Consider the following 19,113-nt stretch of genomic DNA (forward strand, 5'->3'; position numbering starts at 1 on the left):
AGGAAGTCATTTGAAGGGCAAAAGTGGACAGACTAGCTGATGGACGATGGATGCCGCGTTACGGCATAAGCTCACTGGTCATTCGGACCAGGTTAATGATATTAAAGAAATTAGTTTCTTACAACTACTGCAACTCTTACTTGGCTTTCGGTGTTTTTGTGGAAACAAGGCTGTTAAAACTTTCATTTGCTTGTGTGGAGCCCAAATTCAGGAGGTTTCCAGACCGGCATGAATATTTGGCAACTAGTTCTTCCAGGCGTGTCCTCAGTGTGGGATCTTGTAAGGCAGTGCCATTGGGAAGACTTTTGTACCTACATATTCAAATTATATTATTTATATAAATCAATGAATTTTTCTTTTGCATAATTTATAAGTATATGCATTGTGTTCAAGTAATATTTAATGGACAAGTTTGTTAAATTCATATGAAACAAGCCTTTGTTGTTTTCAGAATGATTTACATTCCATGATACAATATAACTGATGGAGACTTGCAATGTCTGAGGGTCAATTACATCCTAATCTTATACTTAACTTACCCGTTTTCCCCTGTAATATATGCCCATGTCATAAATAATAAATAATTATTGTATTACATATATTATCTAAAATAGTACTATTGTGAGGTCATCAATAAATGACGTCACCCGTCTTGCAGAGAAAAACATTGAGGTTTTTGTTTATTTTCTCATAAATATGAGTTGCGTGATAAATAGAATCTTACACTTGTGTCAATGTAATATGGAGTTGATTATATTTAAACTCGCCTAAAGGCTCATGATATATCAAATTATAGAACTTGTTCAATCAATTTCATAATACATTATAATGCCACTCATTTAAGATCCTTTATTTATACAACTTACAGTTATTAACAAACAGGTTAAATTGAAATATGATACAGAGGATCTAGGACAAGTGTTCATGTAATATTGAATTTAACCTTTACACAATAGTTACAAATGAAGTCAGTCACTGGACCAATAATATAAGTATTTTACCTGAATTTTTGGGGATCATCCTTATATGTGCACCATTTGACAGTAGAACAACCAGTGTGTTCACCAAAGATATGTGGAACGATCCTCTTTAGTGAAAGTTCCAGTTCTGCTTCTGTGTTGCTTCCCGTTATTGCATACATGAAGCATCTCATGATGTATGGTATGACTGCAGCATGTTTGAGTTCCTTGTGTCTTAAAGGAAAAGTAGCTACATGTATACAGAGCATTATCATTTGTTTACTAATAAAAACAATAAACATTGGGGGACACTCTTTTGTTTGTGATAAATCTTACATTATCTTTACTTTTTGTCTTCTAATAGCCTCTATGTTACATAACTAAAACAAAATGCTTCGTGGATATGGACAGCACATGATGTAATTTTTCCATGAATGCATAAATATTTATTAATTACCCCTCCTCCCATTTTATTGAGTGGCATACTATAATTATCATAGTTAAAACTTACTTCTTGGATAGCTCATATAGGGACTTTGATATCCCTTTTTTGACATGATTTTGGTCATCTTTTTTCTCTAATTTTGGGAAGTCCAAAAGCATTCTTGCAGTTGTTGTGGAGTCGTTATCTGCATGAAACACATCAAGCTGGAATCCTCGATCGGAGAGTCTGTATAAAGCAACAATAGTCATACAATTGGATAATTGTACTCAGCAACGTAATTTATATATGCTCCATATATGATGTCACAGGAGAAGGAATTGTAAAGCAATGGGACCAGGACAGAAATTGAACTCGGAAACTCCAAACTCCGTAGTACATAGACGGATGCTCTATACCCAGTTGAGCTACCTGGTCACCGGCCCTGTCCCGCTACATATAAGATACATTATTGTCATTAATAACTGTTCAGTATTATTAAGAACATTGTTAATGTTTTACATAGGTAAAATATATATAATATATGACTATGATATTACTATTACATATATAATATATATAGGATAGAAATATCCTGTTATGTACCATGCTGGTCAGAGAGATATCTTATTGGATTTGTAAATAGATATCATGTTCTTTAATTCTGTTAACAATATTATACATGTTAATACTGTTAATTATATAGTAAAATAATTCATTATTATTACCTGGCATATATTCACCAGTAAATGGTATTTTCACTATATAACCTTACCAAAACTAGTTGCTGATTAACACCTCACAAAGTTCGGCCAAGGAATGGAAATTGTTGACATTATCATCATATGACGTATGTTGAATACCACAGACCGTCTCTTGAAAATGGCTGTTCTAATCAGTAAACAGGTACACGCGATATCATACATGCACTTATTTGAAGTAAATGCTGAATTTTGGTAAAAAAAAATTCTACAAGACTGAAACATTCAAAATTGTTAATATTATGTATTGAACTATAACAACTGAAAGTATAGTTCAATGCTTTACATAATGAAATGGAATTTTAATAATATAATTTTTTAAATTACTGTTTATGTTAATTGCTGAAAATTTGGTTACAAATGTACATTTTGAACTTACCATTTGTGACATATATGACAAAATATGTAATGCAAAAGGAGATAAAGAAAACATGTCCAATAAAATTACCTTTTCTGAACTCAATTCTTTTTCTTCAGTTTGAGCATCTCTGCATGATGTTGATGCAGCTTCCACCAAAGTCTTTCCAATCAGTGACTCTTTTCTTTTAAGAGTGGATGTAGCAATGGGGGGTATGTTGCACTCCACCAGAAAATTATTAACCTGTGATGGGCCAATTCCAGCATGAACCATACCTAAAATCAATTAATCATTCATATTTCTTTTTCAATTTTAAACAACATTATATCTTTAAAATGAAATTCAACAATTTAATAAAAACAAGAGGCCCATGGGGCCTGTATCGCTCACCTGGTTGGATTGGACCAAATGTCAAAATAATGTTCATATTGAATTTGTTTTATTTGTAAATCTCTAACAATGCTATATATCGTTATAGTGTGGGAATCCGAACTGCTTTAAAGATTAATGACGTCCAGACTCTCTAAAGGTCTGAAAGACCTCAAGAATTGTTTTTAGAACATGCATGCATTCATCACTTTATAACTAGTAGCGATTTAAAGGAATTAAAACTATTTCCCCTATTGAGCCCCACCCTTTTGGCCCCTCGGGGGGTCAGAGTCACCATTTATGCAAAATGTGTTCCCCTTTCCCCAAGGATGTTTCTGACCAAATTGGGTTCAAATCCATTGATAACTTTATGACTAGTAGCGATTTAAAGGAATAACCTCTATTTCCCCTATTGGGCCCCGCCCCTTTGGTCCCTTTGGGGTCAGAGCCACCATTTATGCAAAATCTGTTCCCCTTCTGCCAAGGATGTTTCTGACCAAATTGGGTTCAAATCCATTCATAACTTTATAACTAGTAGCGATTTAAAGGAATTACCTCTATTTCCCCTATTGGGCCCCGCCCCTTTGGCCCCTTTGGGGTCAGAGCCACCATTTTTGCAAAATCTGTTCCCCTTCCCCCAAGGATGTTTCTGACTAAATTGGATTAAAATCCATTCATAACTTTATGACTAGTAGCGATTTAAATGAATTTCCCCTATTGGGCCTGCCCCTTTGGCCCCTTTGGGGTCAGAGTCACCATTTATGCAAAATCTGTTTCCCTTCCCCCAAGGATGTTTCTGACCAAATTGGGTTAAAATCCATTCATAACTTTATGACTAGTAGCGATTTAAATGAATTACCTCTATTTCCCCTATTGGGCCCCGCCCCTTTGGCCCCTCGGGGGTCAGAGTCACCATTTATGCAAAGTTTGTTCCCCTTCCCCCAAGGATGTCTCTGACCAAATTGGGTTCAAATCCATTCATAACTTTATGACAAGCAGTGATTTAAAGGAATTACCTCTATTTCCCCTATTGGGCCCCGCCCCTTTGGGTTCTCCGGGGTCAGAGCCACCATTTATGCAAAATCTGTTCCCCTTCCCTCAAGGATGTCTCTGACCAAGTTGGGTTCAAATCCATTCATAACTTTATGACTAGTAGCGATTTAAAGGAATTACCTCTATTTCCCCTATTGGGCCCCGCCCCTTTGGCCCCTCGGGGGTCAGAGTCACCATTTATGCAAAATCTGTTCCCCTTCCCCCAAGGATGTTTCTGACCAAGTTGGGTTCAAATCCATTCATAACTTTATGACTAGTAGCGATTTAAAGGAATTACCTCTATTTCCCCTATTGGGGCCCTGTCCATTTGGCCCCTCAGGGGTCAGAGCCACCATTTATGCAAAATCTGTTCCCCTTCCCCCAAGGATGTTTCTGACCAAGTTGGGTTCAAATCCATTCATAACTTTATGACTAGTAGCGATTTAAAGGAATTACCTCTATTTCCCCTATTGGGCCCCACCCCTTTGGCCCCTCGGGGGTCAGAGTCACCATTTATGCAAAATCTGTTCCCCTTCCCCCAAGGATGTCACTGAACAAGTTGGGTTCAAATCCATTCATAACTTTATGACTAGTAGCGATTTAAAAGAATTACCTCTATTTCCCCTATTGGGCCCCGCCCCTTTGGCCCCTCGGGGGTCAGAGTCACCATTTATGCAAAATCTGTTCCCCTTCTGCCAAGGATGTTTCTGGCCAAATTTGGTCAAAATCCAATAAGAACTTCTTGACTAGTAGCGATTTGAAGTAAATGTTGACGGACGACGGACGGACGGACGGACGGACGGACGGACGGACAGACGACGGACGCTGCGCCATGACATAAGCTCACCGGACCTTCGGTCCAGGTGAGCTAAAAATCATACGTTAATACTGTATGTAAGAAGCATTTCTATTGGCTTAAAAATTCATGTCATCATAAATGATATTATAATGTAAAAATTGAAATTGCCTGCATGTTTTCTTCTCGAGCTTCATGCTGCTTGCTATAGGCCTACCATCTAAATGTGTTATACCTTCCTCGTACCTCCTCCGAAACGGCGTACGTAGGACTTCACAAAATATTTTAAATAACTTGTCTGCATTGGACATCGAATTCCGAGAATCATTTTCAACAATATTATTGTAACCTCGTCTATGCCTATCTGTTCTTGCATGTCATGCTCATTAAATCATTTTCCTGTTTTCAATGTGCGCATGGTTGGCCTATACATTTTCAAAATGTATACAGTATGCGTGGTTCACGCTTTATTCTGAGTGATGCCCATGGCTATACATGTATGATAAAATGATTCATGAAGGACTGAGGTTAGTCTTGTAAGTTGTATAATTAGTCAATATGTGGCTAACCTCTACACAGATTGAGAAACTGTACCTGCATGTGCATGCATTTATGACTTAACAATGATTCACAATGTCCCTTCATCAATAATAACATCAGCTATAAACTCAGTGAGCTGCTATACATGTATACACAACTTAAAGTTATAAACTGTTATTCAGTGTTAGGCAGTTATAACCTTATTTAACAATAAATTTGTGTAACTTTTGTTGTTATTGACTAGACTACATATATTTAATAAAATACATACCTATAGCAGCCTTGGAATTTACATCAAACGCCCCTGATGATCCCCGTTTTCCAGTGTCCACTTGGCATACAGCATCACACACCGCGTTGGTGCACTGAATATGGAGCGTGCTTCCAAGTCCAAGTCTGCGCTCCCACAGTGTGTTGGAGAGATGGAGGGGCGAATTGTATACATCGCAGAACATGTTTTGAGCCAGCAGCTCTAACTCAACAACCCGCCTACCAATCTTCCACGTTGGGTCAATATTATCATTAGGCCCAATTTCGTACTCCGCACCTATGTCGAGATTGTCTGCAACAATATTAATTGGGGCCTCATTCACTAAAACGTAGGAGTGATCCTCTGTTAAATCAACTCGGGAAGTGTCAACTTTAAAATGCGCCCCCCTTTTAGATCTTCGGGAAGTCTTACCCGCATGGCCAACAGACCTCTATCACTCCGGGAAGGACCCCGGGAAGAATCCATGTTGTCGTCTGCGTCTGACAGCTGTGTGTTATTGTCTGCGTTATAAATACGCTTGACATCGAAGCGTATTGAAGCGTTTAGATGACCCCAGAAAAGAAATAATTTAGAGGTGTTCCGAATGTAAAGAGTTATCGTTCCTGATTCTCGGATACTAGCTACAACGTCCTTAAGTATACATGTAATTCAATTTGAAACAGAAATAACAAGAAAACATATAATTGTTGATATGTTGAATACATAGCACGTAGTCATAGTTACAACTTTTGAGTATGAATTAAATGAACAATGGAAATACCAAACACAAACAATGTTCTTTCAACGAAAAAAGAGAGCTATACAATTATAATTATGAGCCGCCTGTCAAAGGATCATGCATGTAATTTGTTAATCCTGTACATACTGTATTATAATAACGTTGTCAGCATAAATGTGTGTGTGTGTATATATATGTTTCATCTCTACAATGTAAGAAGTTTTAAAGTTTTGAACAGTAACTTTGACAGACACATTGTACGCTGTATGTCTGCATACGCTACAGGAGTTAGCTACCGACATACATTCAAATGTTCTAAAACGTTTTCGAGAGTTGGCTAAAACATTTTTGTCCATTTATTAGCCCACCATCATATGGTCCGTCCATCCGTAACAATTCTTGTTACCGCTATTTCTCAGAAAGGACTGATGGGATCTTTCTCAAATTTAATATGTATGTTCCCCTTGGTCTCTTGTTATGCATATTGCATTTTTGGACTAGTCAGAAAAAAAAAACATGGCCGAGAGTCAGACATCTTGGATTTTGACAATTGAAGCTTGTTATCGCCGTTTCTTAGAAAGTACTGAAGGGATCTTTCTCAAATTTCATTTGTAGGTTGCCCTTGGTCCTTAATTATGCATATTGTATTTTGGGACCAGTCGGGAAACAGCATGGCCGACAGACAGTCATTATCTCTAAATCTCAAATTTCATATATAGGTTCCCCTTGTTTGAAAAGTACTGGAGGGATGTTTCTCAATTTACACAGATTAGTAAGAGGAAGGGAAAATAGAGAGAAGATTAATCTGACATGGAACATATAAAGATAATTTAATGGTGGGCGCCAAGATTACTCTGGAATCTCTTGTGTCATTTCAGCCTTAAAAGTGCCGATGACTTTGTTAATAGCAGTAGATATCGCCATTATAATATTTACATCACTAGGTCGAAACACTCAAATACGAGTAAATGTACCTCTCGCAATGTCTTTTGCACTTGATTAAGAGCCAAGAAATACACTGTCACCTACAGTAAAAAACACACTTAAGTAACAAGTACTTAAGTGATAAGAAACAGTGCTTAGTATTTTTGGTATTTCATCCTAAAATGGCTGTCCATATATGCGATAGCCCGCAGATTGTTGTGCGTATTTTCAACAGAAAATTTAAAGGCCAATATTCAAAGATACTCAAATGATTCAATTACTGTAGTGTTACTGAAAAACCTATGCTTTTGTTTTTGAGCATTACCATAATCTGGTAAATCACCCATAGCTTACAAATAAATATAACACTGTAGAACCATTCATGATTTTTACATGTGATGACTACTTTGTTTTCAACCAATAACATGAAAGCAATGTCTCACATGTATCAGAAAATCAAGTGCAAACACAAAATGAAATAAAAACAATAAATCTTATCAGTTTCAAAACTATTCTTTTATGTACATGTCATACTTTTTACATGACCAATAAGAGAGCTTGATGATTATTTCAAGGGGGTTTTGCCTAAAATAAGGGGCTTGTTGGGCGACAAAAATATCACAGGGCGTAGGCGCAAACCTACGTCACAAAAAATGATTGTCAGATTATTTATCTAACAATTAGTTTTTTTGACGTTGGTCCTCCCCTGCCCCCTGTGATAAATATTGTAAACAGAGCGCATGCTTAATTACATTTAAATCACTGCCTCCGCTAGGGATCGAAGCCGGGGCCTCTAGCTTACTAGTCTTACACTCAACCAATTTAGCTAAAGAGATCTCTCTAGCTGAGCGGTATATTGCGGCTAGTATTAATACCAGGGTTACAATATAAACAATTTCACAGCAATAAATGAATTTTGAAAGTTTTTGAATATTAATATTTATTGAAGATATTAATGATATATATATATTATAGTTCAAAAAGTAGTATATGGTATACAATTAGTATACATTTTGATTATCTAAAATTATTTTTCATTTTATTAATTAGCCCAATTTTATTCTGGCCCTGTCACCACCGGAATCGGAACGCAATGGACCAAAAAGACCACATATATGCTTTATTGTGTTTTTCTTCTTGCATAGTTTAAATTAAGAAAACTAAGCTTATTATTTCCCAAAACCTGTGTGAATTATATTAAATTCAAAAATTCATTATTTATAAATTATAAGGGATAAAATATATAAAAAAAATAATGTATTTTTCCCCCTTTTCACTCCATCGCCAGAGACTTGTATATCAGGTATATAGAGGATATCTAACAGTGTCTTCAGTAATACCAAATATAATTCACGAGTGGGGCTAATATTTTGATATTTTTCACGAGTGCGCAGCACGAGTGAAAAATATCAAAATATTAGCCACACGAGTGCAATATATTTGGTATTACTGAAGACACTGTTAGATATTCTGTTTATTACATTTTTTAACAACGAAAACCCTACCCCGTATGCTAACTAGGCCTACAGCGATAATTTGTAAACAAAAAAGTAGTTTCCCCTGTCCAGGTGCTGACATATATGTCGGGCTTTCTGATTGGTCAATTATTTTGGTATTTTCTAATCATTTATTTGATTGGTCAAATCAGCAAAAGTGAAAAATATCACTTTATAGAATGAATAATTTTTGATATTTCACTGGTAAAAATGTAATAAATACGCGCACTGATTAGGGTAATTGGCTGACTGCGACCTACATAGTTAGCAATATGGCGTCGAGTCAAGTATGAAATTTTGACTAGCGTAAATCGAAGGATGGAATAAAACACCTAGATGGGACTAACTGGGTGTTCTTCGGTAAATAAATATCTCATTTATCCATAAATGTAAGGTGCGTGTTATGTCACACCCGATTTTATTGTATTTGCACCAAATTCTTAGCGACACTAAACGGTGTCGGATATAATTCCTATAATTCCACGTTTTCATATAGTAGCGTGCTCTGGCGGCAGAACGATTTACCCTAAAACACCCAAAAACATCTCACAACATCAGCACATTACATGAAAACGTCATTAGAAAATGATATGTATATATTAACATATCAAATACAGCTATTGATACCTTCTTTTGTTAACTTATCGGCGAGTATTCCAACGGTTATGATAACTGAATGTAGATGACTATGGTACAAGTCTTTATTATTAATACTATAACCATCTGCAGTTAATATTACCCCAGACATTCCAAATTCTGTATATTCTTGGTGAGGGAAGAGTGCAGTCGGTGTAAACATCATGAATATCGGAATGACCACTACGACTAACAGATGCGATAGTTTTGTTAGCTTTATAAGATAAACGATCGGATTTCAGCATACTATCACTGACCCATGATACATGTTTTTTTTTTATGAAATACTAGCTGCGATAACGTAGATCTGGACGACAATATGTCTGCCTCAGAGCAGTGGAGGAAGGGTATGACTTCGTTCTAATGATGCAGTCTGATCAGGCTCTGAATCACTAACGTTAATCGTAATTTACGGTAAACAAAGTTTAGTCCTGAGTAATTAAAGAAAAAAATAAGGTAAACATGTGAACAAACAGATTAACAACTTGTAAGCAACTTGCCTTTAATTCGTGTTGATAAATACTCTAGTGACAAACATCACACTACAGAGTTTCGGACGAAGCTCGTATCCAAAAGGCGCTCCCATTTTGACTGATTGATCATGTGATCAGACGTGAACAGACGGATCACGTGGTCGTTGATTTAATTACATATTTTGATACAAAAATATGAAATATGACATCTAAAGAGACAATTAAAGCTTTTGTAAGTTACAGATTAATGATTTCGACTTTTCAACACACACAACAAAAATGAGACATATGGATACGAAACTACAAGTAAAGCTAGGATAGATGTTTACATAGAAAATAGCGGTAAAGTTGCGACATCATTTTAGTAAGTGATTGAAACAACTGAACAAAATAACTGTTTCGTCGAGTTTTTTACGTCAGATTTTAATGTTTTTATTCTTGCAAATACCGGTATTTTGTGAAACGAATATCGGTACGGTTCTTGTACCGAGTATACCGGTTGCCAACCCTTCTCGCACTTGGAACTCTGCGATGAATTGAATGAGGCTACCACCACACGTCTCAAATATATAATTTTTCGTGTAATAGCACTTTATTTGAAGTCTTGATATTTTTCATAAATGCATATATAGTTTAACTACATCATATATGAACCAAAAGAAACTGAAAAAAAACCTGAATGGAAATATAATGAAAGCGAGAGGTTTTGACGTCACATCTCGTAGGTGATTGTAACATGGCAGGCGTAAACGTCCCTATAAAAAATATAAACACATTATATGGCGGTTGAAATACTATCTCTTCAACAAAAATCCATCTTTATCTATTTATTTTCTCATTCATGCAGGTCGTTGGTTTTTTACTTACAATCAGATACGCGTAAAATATTCGACCGTCTGTCTCCTGGGTACTAGCTGGCCTAATAACTGACCGACTACACTTGTGTGCCTAACATTATGTGTAGATATATGTTTTGTTATAATTAATAGGCTCTGGTGGCATTCAAAGTCGATGTAAAATGATATATATTTCTTTTGGGGGATTTTATGAGAATTATAAACAATTACAACATTCAAAATATAGATCTACTATCGAGATAAATTGTTTGTGTATTGTGTCGGTATGTACGAGTTGTCTCCCGTGATTACGGAGATAGCCGCTTGAGGTACCAAACGATTGGTTCCGCAATGAAATCCTATAGCTGATGCTATAATGTGAGGCACGCCTCCCATAAAAATCAGTGGGAACACTGTAGGAAGCAATTCCCTTAAATCGCTACTAGTCATAAATTTATGAATGGATTTGAACCCAATTAAGTCAGGAACATCCTTGTGGGAGGGGAACAGATTTTGCATAAATGGTGACTCTGACCCCCGAGGGACCTAGGGGGCGGGGCCCAATAGGGAAAATAAAGGTAATGTCTTTAAATCGCTACATGCTGCAGATGTTAAGAGTAGGGACAGCAGTGGTTCCTTACACCCTCCTCAGGAAAAAGCCAGATCACATAATAAGAGCAAGTTGTGATGTTCTCTTAGCTATCAGTAATCGTTCATACATGTATTTTGCCCCATTTACAGTCTCCCACCACACTATATAAATCTTTAAATCTGAAAGTAAATTTAAAGTACACATATAACTGATAAAGTTGCAATATGCTGTAATCTTAAGTTTGTTTAACTATTTGTTTTCATTTGAATTAGTACCAGACTTTCGGATCCCAATGCCACCAACCAAACCTGGTCCAGAAACGAGAGAAAAAACTAGAGAAAGGACAAGGTGCATTGCTCAGTGTTTGGCCGAAATAAAGATGGAACTGAAAGAACTAAAAGAAAACAGAATGTCATCTGTACCAGGAGACATTAGTGACACCCCCCTGAAGGGTTGTCATCTGTACCAGGAAACATTAGTGACATCCCCCTGAAGGTTGTTATCTGTACCAGGAAACATTAGTGACATCCCCCTGAAGGTTGTCATCTGTACCAGTAAACATTAGTGACATCCCCCTGAAGGTTCACAGCTTCAAAGACCTCCTGGTTTTAGAGTAGTCTTTGAGATATCAGGAGGACATCAGAAAATTGGTGAGAAAGATATTAAATAAATGAATTTTGGCTTGACGGGGAAAATTGGGTAGAATAAAAATCATAGTTACATGATGTATAGGCCCACAAATGTCACAATGGAGACATTGACAAAATAAAGAAGCATATGCCGGATAACATAGAAGCAACGTGCTACAAAGGATACTGTGGTGACATGTGTCGGCGCTACAGCTACTGCTGTAAAGGTGAGAGACATGACCACTGGAAACGAACATTTCTAACAGAAGGGACGGTACTCTCTCTGACAAAAGAGGATGAGAAATATTTTAAAGTGTGTGTGGACACATTCCTCATCATAGAGTGTTTGAAACAACAAAAGTTTTGGCAGACACTCAAAAGTCTGAAGCTTTCAATCGAATTAACCCAAAAAGTGTTACCTGGTACAGGAACTTTCCATCGAGGGTACACACTGCTGTGCACGTCTTCAACCATGGCTTTGCTGATTCCACCATCCTTCGGCTGAGATCTGTTGGACCAGATGTCACATCAGGATCATCAGTTGTCAGGAGACTGGTTTCTGTAAACAGAAGGAAGATATGTCACCGGCTTAGACAAAAGAAACTAACGTACAAAAAGCGCCGAGGCCAACTTCGGATTATTAGATACATGTCATTCGAGGAACCCGGCCCCTGTGCCAAGTTATCGTTCAGGAATGGACAATCCACCAAGTAGCAGCGACCATACTTACAGCAAATAACTGCTAACGTGAATCTGTAAACTCTGCTAAAATGAACTGTGCCTCCATACTTTATTGAAATATTTCTGTTATATATCTATTGTGTACATATCTAATTAAAAATTTAAACTTATATCTAATCTTTGTTTTTTATTACCTACTGAAAATACTATTTTTATAAGGTTTGGTTTGGTTCGGTTTATTTTGTTTAACGACCTACTAACAGCTATGGTCATTTAAGGACGGCCACCCGTGCGTGCGACATGCATGCGTGTGGTGAGTGCGTATGTGTGTTGGGAGGCTGCGCTATGTTCGTGTTAAGTCTCCTTCTGATAGGCTGGAACTTTTGACGATTTATAGTGCTACCTAAGGTACCTTTGTTTGTTTTTTTATGTTTTACGGCCCATCGACAAATAGAGTCATTTATATTTAGATCATTATGATAAAAAAGTTGGTTAAAAATGGTAATATATATATTTGTACGAATAGATTATGTGAACTTGTGATATAAATAAAACGTCAAAGAGCGTAACGTAAAAGACATCAAAGTCTATAAAATTGATCGATTTCTTTCAAGTAGCTAAATATTGCCCGAAAAAAAATAATAGAAATTTAGTTTCCGTGCAACTTACTTTCATGAGGTACGCCAGACAATTTCGATCTTGTCTCTGCAAGCAAGGGCGGGGACCAGCGAGTGCGGGACCTTCATCGGGATACAAACAAGGCAGAGCTGATGAGAGAGTTGCTGACAATTTTCTGCCCTGGATGGCAGTCGTTGGCTCAAAATGTAACTTCCTATGAAGTAAACTACCACTTGGCCTCATTCTCTGGCCCCCCTATTCCAGACATGGATGGAGAGGGAGGTTTTAATGTCGGGAAATATGTTAATCATATTAAGACCAGTCCTATCAGCATTTATTTGCATACTCAAAAGGTATGTCTAGTGTGATCTATTATGATAATGAGCAAATGCGTTTTTTAACTTAAGCATATTCAATTATCATAATTAGCAATTTAAAACAAATACAAACATACGTTGTTTCCATGTATTACTTCGGTCTTTTGTTATACCATCTATTGTTTGGAGAGGGAGAATAAAATACAACTACGTGTATTAGTGACGATTCATTCATTGAATGATAGGTTTTGTATATTCATACATATGGTTGGAGGATCGACGTTTGAATAAAAGAGATTGACAGTAATACTAAGTCATTATTACAATTTTTGTTTTTGCAGAAAACCGATGACTTCAGAGATTTAGATCTGCCTTCAATGTCAAGAACAAGACCAAGGCAATCAAACTCGAACAGGGAATCCACATTCAGTGACCTCCAGCAAGATGCAGAACACAGTGTACGTCTATATTCATGTTATTTGGCTCGCTCAAATTTTAGTGCATAAAACAACTTCAACATGTTAGCGCAATGATGAATTAGCGCACAGACAATACTTGAAGATTTTGAAGATAGTGACACTCCAACAGTGTCTTTCAACAGAAAGCCTGGGGTAAATCCTTACATTCATATACATGTATATACTGTGTATATATAGATATGAATGAAAATGTTTCATTCCTATGCAAGAAATGTATATCAACATAATATTCCAAACCACAATCTATTGTACATTTGAAAACACTTGTATTTTCATTAAATTTGATCCTTGTGGAACACGTCTTTCAAGACAGTTCTCGAGATTATTGTATCTTTCATTTCACAGAGAACCATTAGGCTCATTGACAGTGAAAACAGGTGTAATAGCCAATCAACAACAGAACAACTGCCAACAGTATCTGGACTCTCACCTACATGTTTGAAAAGGATAACCATATGCATATAACAAGAGGCTCAATGGGCCTGTATCGCTCATCTGGCTCTACAGCAACTTTGAAGTTGATTGAGGTCATTTCTAAAGATACTATGTTGATTAACTCTTTATTCAAATATCATTGTAAGCTAGTTTTATTCATATTAAAAGTTTTCTAGTCCTTCATTCCAGCATTCTATTGGCCTAATATCAGGTCTTCGAGGATCTTGGCTATCGCAAAATTATTGTTTACATATTTAAGCCGATTTCAACCCTGTGACCTTGAATGTAGGTCAAGGTCATTTATTTGAACAAAATTGGTAGCCCTTCACCAAAGCATGCTACAGGCTCAATATCAAGTCCCTGGGCCTCTTGGTTATTGAGAAGAAGTTGTTTGAAGATTATAGCCTATTTGACCCGTGTGACCTTGAATGAAGGTCAAGGTCATTTATTTGAACAAACTTTGTAGCACTGCACACCAGCATGCTACAGGCCAAATATAAAGTCCCTGGGCCTCTTGGTTATTGAGAAGAAATCGTTTGAAGAGTATAGCCTATTTGACTCATATGACATTGAATGAAGGTCAAGGTCATTTATTTGAACAAACTTTGTAGCCCTTCACCCCAGCATGCTACATGCCCAATATCAAGTCCCTGGGCGTTTTGGTTATTGAGAAGAAGTTGTTTGAATGAAAAAGTTGACGACGGCCAGACGGACGGACGGACGACGCACCACGGCATAAGCTCACTTTCCCTTCGGGCAGGTGAGCTAACAATAATAGTATCTTGTATGTATTCGGGGCTACATATTTAGACATGCAGGTCGTTTTCGGGGTGTTTGATGCTTCCTTTGGTGAGCTAGAGTTTCTTCCGTTTGTTGAAAGTTTCTGTAATCGTCTTTTTTGGGGTGTTTTTGTTTTCTTAGGATTCACAACCTAGTGCTACATCAGCAAAAGCCATCATCTTCAGTGGCTTTTGGTTTTTTCACATCCGTTTTTTTAATCACTTCAGTGGCTCTTTGAATTTGTGGGATGCCCCCCTCTTTCCTCCTAACCTTTAACTTCCTTTCCTTTCAGGCCTACAGGTTGTGCACTGCGTTATCATCTCTTAAATCTATCTCTTGTGCAGTTTTTAGGAAGCTGCAAACTCATGCTGCACCTGAAATGTAAAATATTTTTGATTGAAAATTAATTTTAAATACTTCTCTGTCAAATAAACTCCTAATATTTTACATAGGATACATTTGGACATTGGAGAGCATATAATTGTGTCCATTCTCTAAGCACTATTTTTCTCCGTTTTGGTTTATCATTGTAGAAAGTACAGATTAGAGCTTCATACATATTTTCTCAAAATTACTTATTACCCCGGTCAATATGACATTTTACATCAACCTCCCATGACCGAAGGTGAACTAAAACTTGCAAATTTCCTCTGTATAAATACACGTATATATATAGATATAGATATGGAATGCTTCACAAATTTGCCTACCCCCCCCCCCCCCCCCCCCCCCCCATCCTTTATCATATTGTTTACAATAATTATACCAGAGTATCTTATATAAGATTTATTATCATCAAATGATTCCTGAACCAGAGGACTCGGGTTTTTTAGCCCACCATCATCAGATGGTGGGCTATTCAAATCGCCCTGCGTCCGTGGTCCGTCCGTCCGTCCGTAAACAATTCTTGTTATCGCTATTTCTGTGAAAGTAATGAAGGGATCTTTCTGAAATTTCATATGCAGGTTCCCCTCAGTGCCTAGTTATGCATATTGCATTTTGAGACCAACCGGAAAACAACATGGCCGACAGGCAGCCATCTTGGATTTTGACAATTGAAATTTGTTATCGCTTTTTCTGAGAAAGTATTAAAGGGATCTTTCTCAAATTTCATATGTAGGTTCCTCTTGGTGTCTAGATATGCATATTGCATTTTGGGACCGATCAGAAAACAACATGGCCGACAGGCAGCCATCTTGGATTTTGACAATTGGAGTTTGTTATCTCTATTTCTGAGAAACTATTAAAGGGATCTTTCTTAAATTTCATATGTAGGTTCCCTTTGGTGCCTAGTTATGCATATTGCATTTTGGGACCAATCGGAAAACAAAATGGCCGACAGGCAGCCATCTTGGATTTTGACAATTGAAGTTTGTTATCGCTATTTCTGTGAAAGTAATGAAGGGATCTTTCTGAAATTTCATATGCAGGTTCCCCTCAGTACCTAGTTATGCATATTGCATTTTGAGACCAATCGGAAAACAACATGGCCAACAGGCAGCCATCTTGGATTTTGACAATTGAAGTTTGTTATCGCTATTTCTGTGAAAGTACTGAAGGGATCTTTCTCAAATTTCATATGCAGGTTTCTCTTTGTGCCTGGTTATGCATATTGCATTTTGAGACTAATTTGAAAACAACATGGCTGACAGGCAGCCATCTTGGATTTTGACAATTGAAGTTTGTTATCTCTATTTCTGAGAAAGTATTAACCCTTTGCCACATGCAGGTTATAACACTTCAGCACTCTGTGCTGATGGGCAAAGATACATTGTTGCAATGCAACATTGTTGCGCTGACTGAAATGTACATACACCATCTCAATGGCAGTTTTTGAGAAATTAAGCTTTGTTTTGAATAATTTTTCTAAACCTAATTTTGAAAGTGAAATAGTTGTTTTAGACATTTTTGGTAAGTTACAATTATGTTAAGAATTTCTTAGATTTTAATTATGTGCTCTTTTCTTCATAAAACCAACAATACATAATCATGAAATCAGCTGTATACGAACAGAATAGACAAATTTCAAAATATTTTGGCAATGTAATTTATAATTCAATGAATTCCTGTACATGAAATGATTTAATGTTAACTCCAAAATGAAACAGATTGGATATCCAAATTTTTGAACAGTTCAGGCTTTAGCCTATATCCGATGTCGCGAAAAGAATGTGTCTCTGAATATGTTACTTCAAACACAGAACTGATTATGGCACCCATCTTTACAGAGGTGGACACCACACACTACACATCCATAAACAGTTTAAAATTCAATGAAATAATGCACATGAAATGATTAAACATTAAATTCCAAATGAAACAAACTGAATCAATAGTTCAGGCTTAAGCGCTTGCCTATATCCAATGTTGCGACAAAGTGTTTCTGAATTTGAAATGTTACTGAAATGTTACTGAACATGGAACTGATTGTGGCACCCATCTTTACAGAGGTGGACACCACACACTACACATCCATAAACAGTTTCTTTTCTTTGCTTGTGGGCAGTAAGATGAAAACGACATCTGCGTTTAGGGCCAGGAAGACGGGAATTTATGTGACCACCTACATTTTCTTGCAGGACAATGCCTGGGTTATCCATTTGTTGAGATTGGCGTTTGCGGGTTGTGTAACCACCTATCAGGTCCCTGACCAACTCATTCCTAAAGTCAAGGTGGCGATATCTTTTCCTTTTGGTCTGACGCTTTGACACCATTTTGTAGACAATAAACGAGTTGACAATAGCACAATTGACCAAGAACCAAAAGATATATCGCCACCATCTCTTTGATGCCCGGCCAACATCATACGCCATTCTCAACTGGTCATGCCGGTCAACACCACCCATGTATTTATTGTAAGAATACACAGTCAGAGGCTGTGGAAGATCCAGGACATTTGCACCAACTCGACGTGCTGCCCTAACTTCCCCTTCAGGATCACTGAGGGTAGACAAGTTGAAGACAGGCTTTTTGTCCTTCCAAACTGTGGCTACCAAATTTGACTCGCCCTTTTGCAACACTTTGTATTCCCCCCTGTTCATTTTTCCCGGTTTCTTAAATTCTTTTGGAAACCCAGAACGATTAGAACGACAAGTACCACATGCATATATGCCATGATCATGTAAATCCTCCAATAATTTCACTCCAGTGAAATAATTGTCAAAGTAGACATGGTGATTGTGGTAATGTATGTCATCACACAAGCTTGTGACTACATTATATCCAAGGCCATGTTCCACACCACCCTCTTTTTCCCCCAAATATATCTGAAAGCGAGAGAGGTAAGCAGTTTCAGCATCACACCGCATCCAAATCTTAATACCGCGCTTGATGGGTTTAGCGGGCATGTATTGACGAAATACATGTCCGTTTCTGGCATATATTGTATACCCATCAGTACGTTTATGCCGATAAACGCTTTTATTTCGGCCGAATTGGTATCCGACCATTTTGGGTCACCTCTATTTTCGGTTTCTAAACGCCAGCGAGCGTAGTTGTTTGTGTGCCTAGCGATGGCAGAAAACTGATTTTCATTGAAGAATATATGGAAATAGTCAATGGGACTTGCAGAATTAACATCGAAGTTTTCTGGTAGTATAGGTCCCGTTTCCCTAACAAAAGCATTAACAGTGATGGGGGACAAATCTCGCGACCATTCAGGATCGTCAACATTAGGCCTACCTAATGGCGGCAGTACATTAGTACCTGGTCGCGGTTTATCCTCATTCTCTGACTCATCGTCAGTTGACAGTTCGTTAAGAACATCGTTTAAGTCAATATCAGACTCGATGTCTTCGGGCCCGAAACCATCAAATTCTAAATCCTCATCATCGTCCTCAAATATGTCCCGCAATATTGTAGCGACAGACGCCATTACCCCGGTTGTTGTGACACTTTTCTACACTCATGACTCACACTTTCTAGGTTAATTTATTCAAAAACTTTCGTATGAATGACGTGTACAAATCTGATTGGTCGATGCATTGATATCT

General features: G+C 37.3%; 1 protein-coding gene across 1 annotated transcript; it reads right to left on the minus strand.

Annotated features, from left to right (window-relative positions):
* Nucleotides 1-1,537: 1,537 nt before the first annotated feature.
* Nucleotides 1,538-5,925, minus strand: LOC117315129. The gene is made up of 3 exons (XM_033869273.1): nt 5,508-5,925; nt 2,469-2,774; nt 1,538-1,629 (listed from the first exon to the last, which is right to left on the minus strand). Exons 1-3 carry the CDS (start codon nt 5,689-5,691, stop codon nt 1,538-1,540), a joined length of 582 nt encoding a protein of 193 aa, XP_033725164.1. The 5' UTR covers nt 5,692-5,925.
* Nucleotides 5,926-19,113: the final 13,188 nt, after the last annotated feature.

Source organism: Pecten maximus, chromosome 17 (assembly GCF_902652985.1).
Source record: "Pecten maximus chromosome 17, xPecMax1.1, whole genome shotgun sequence".
NCBI lineage: Eukaryota > Metazoa > Mollusca > Bivalvia > Pectinida > Pectinidae > Pecten > Pecten maximus.

Excerpts from the sequence above, each read along its gene's own strand:
- LOC117315129 (XM_033869273.1), bottom strand. The coding sequence starts at position 5,691 with ATGTTCTGCGATGTATACAATTCGCCCCTCCATCTCTCCAACACACTG. Across the intron at positions 2,775-5,507 it reads AAATTCCAAGGCTGCTATAG|GTATGGTTCATGCTGGAATT; the intron begins GTATGTATTTTA and ends AATTGATTTTAG. Across the intron at positions 1,630-2,468 it reads TTCAGCAATTAACATAAACA|ACTCTCCGATCGAGGATTCC; the intron begins GTAATTTAAAAA and ends TGCTTTATACAG.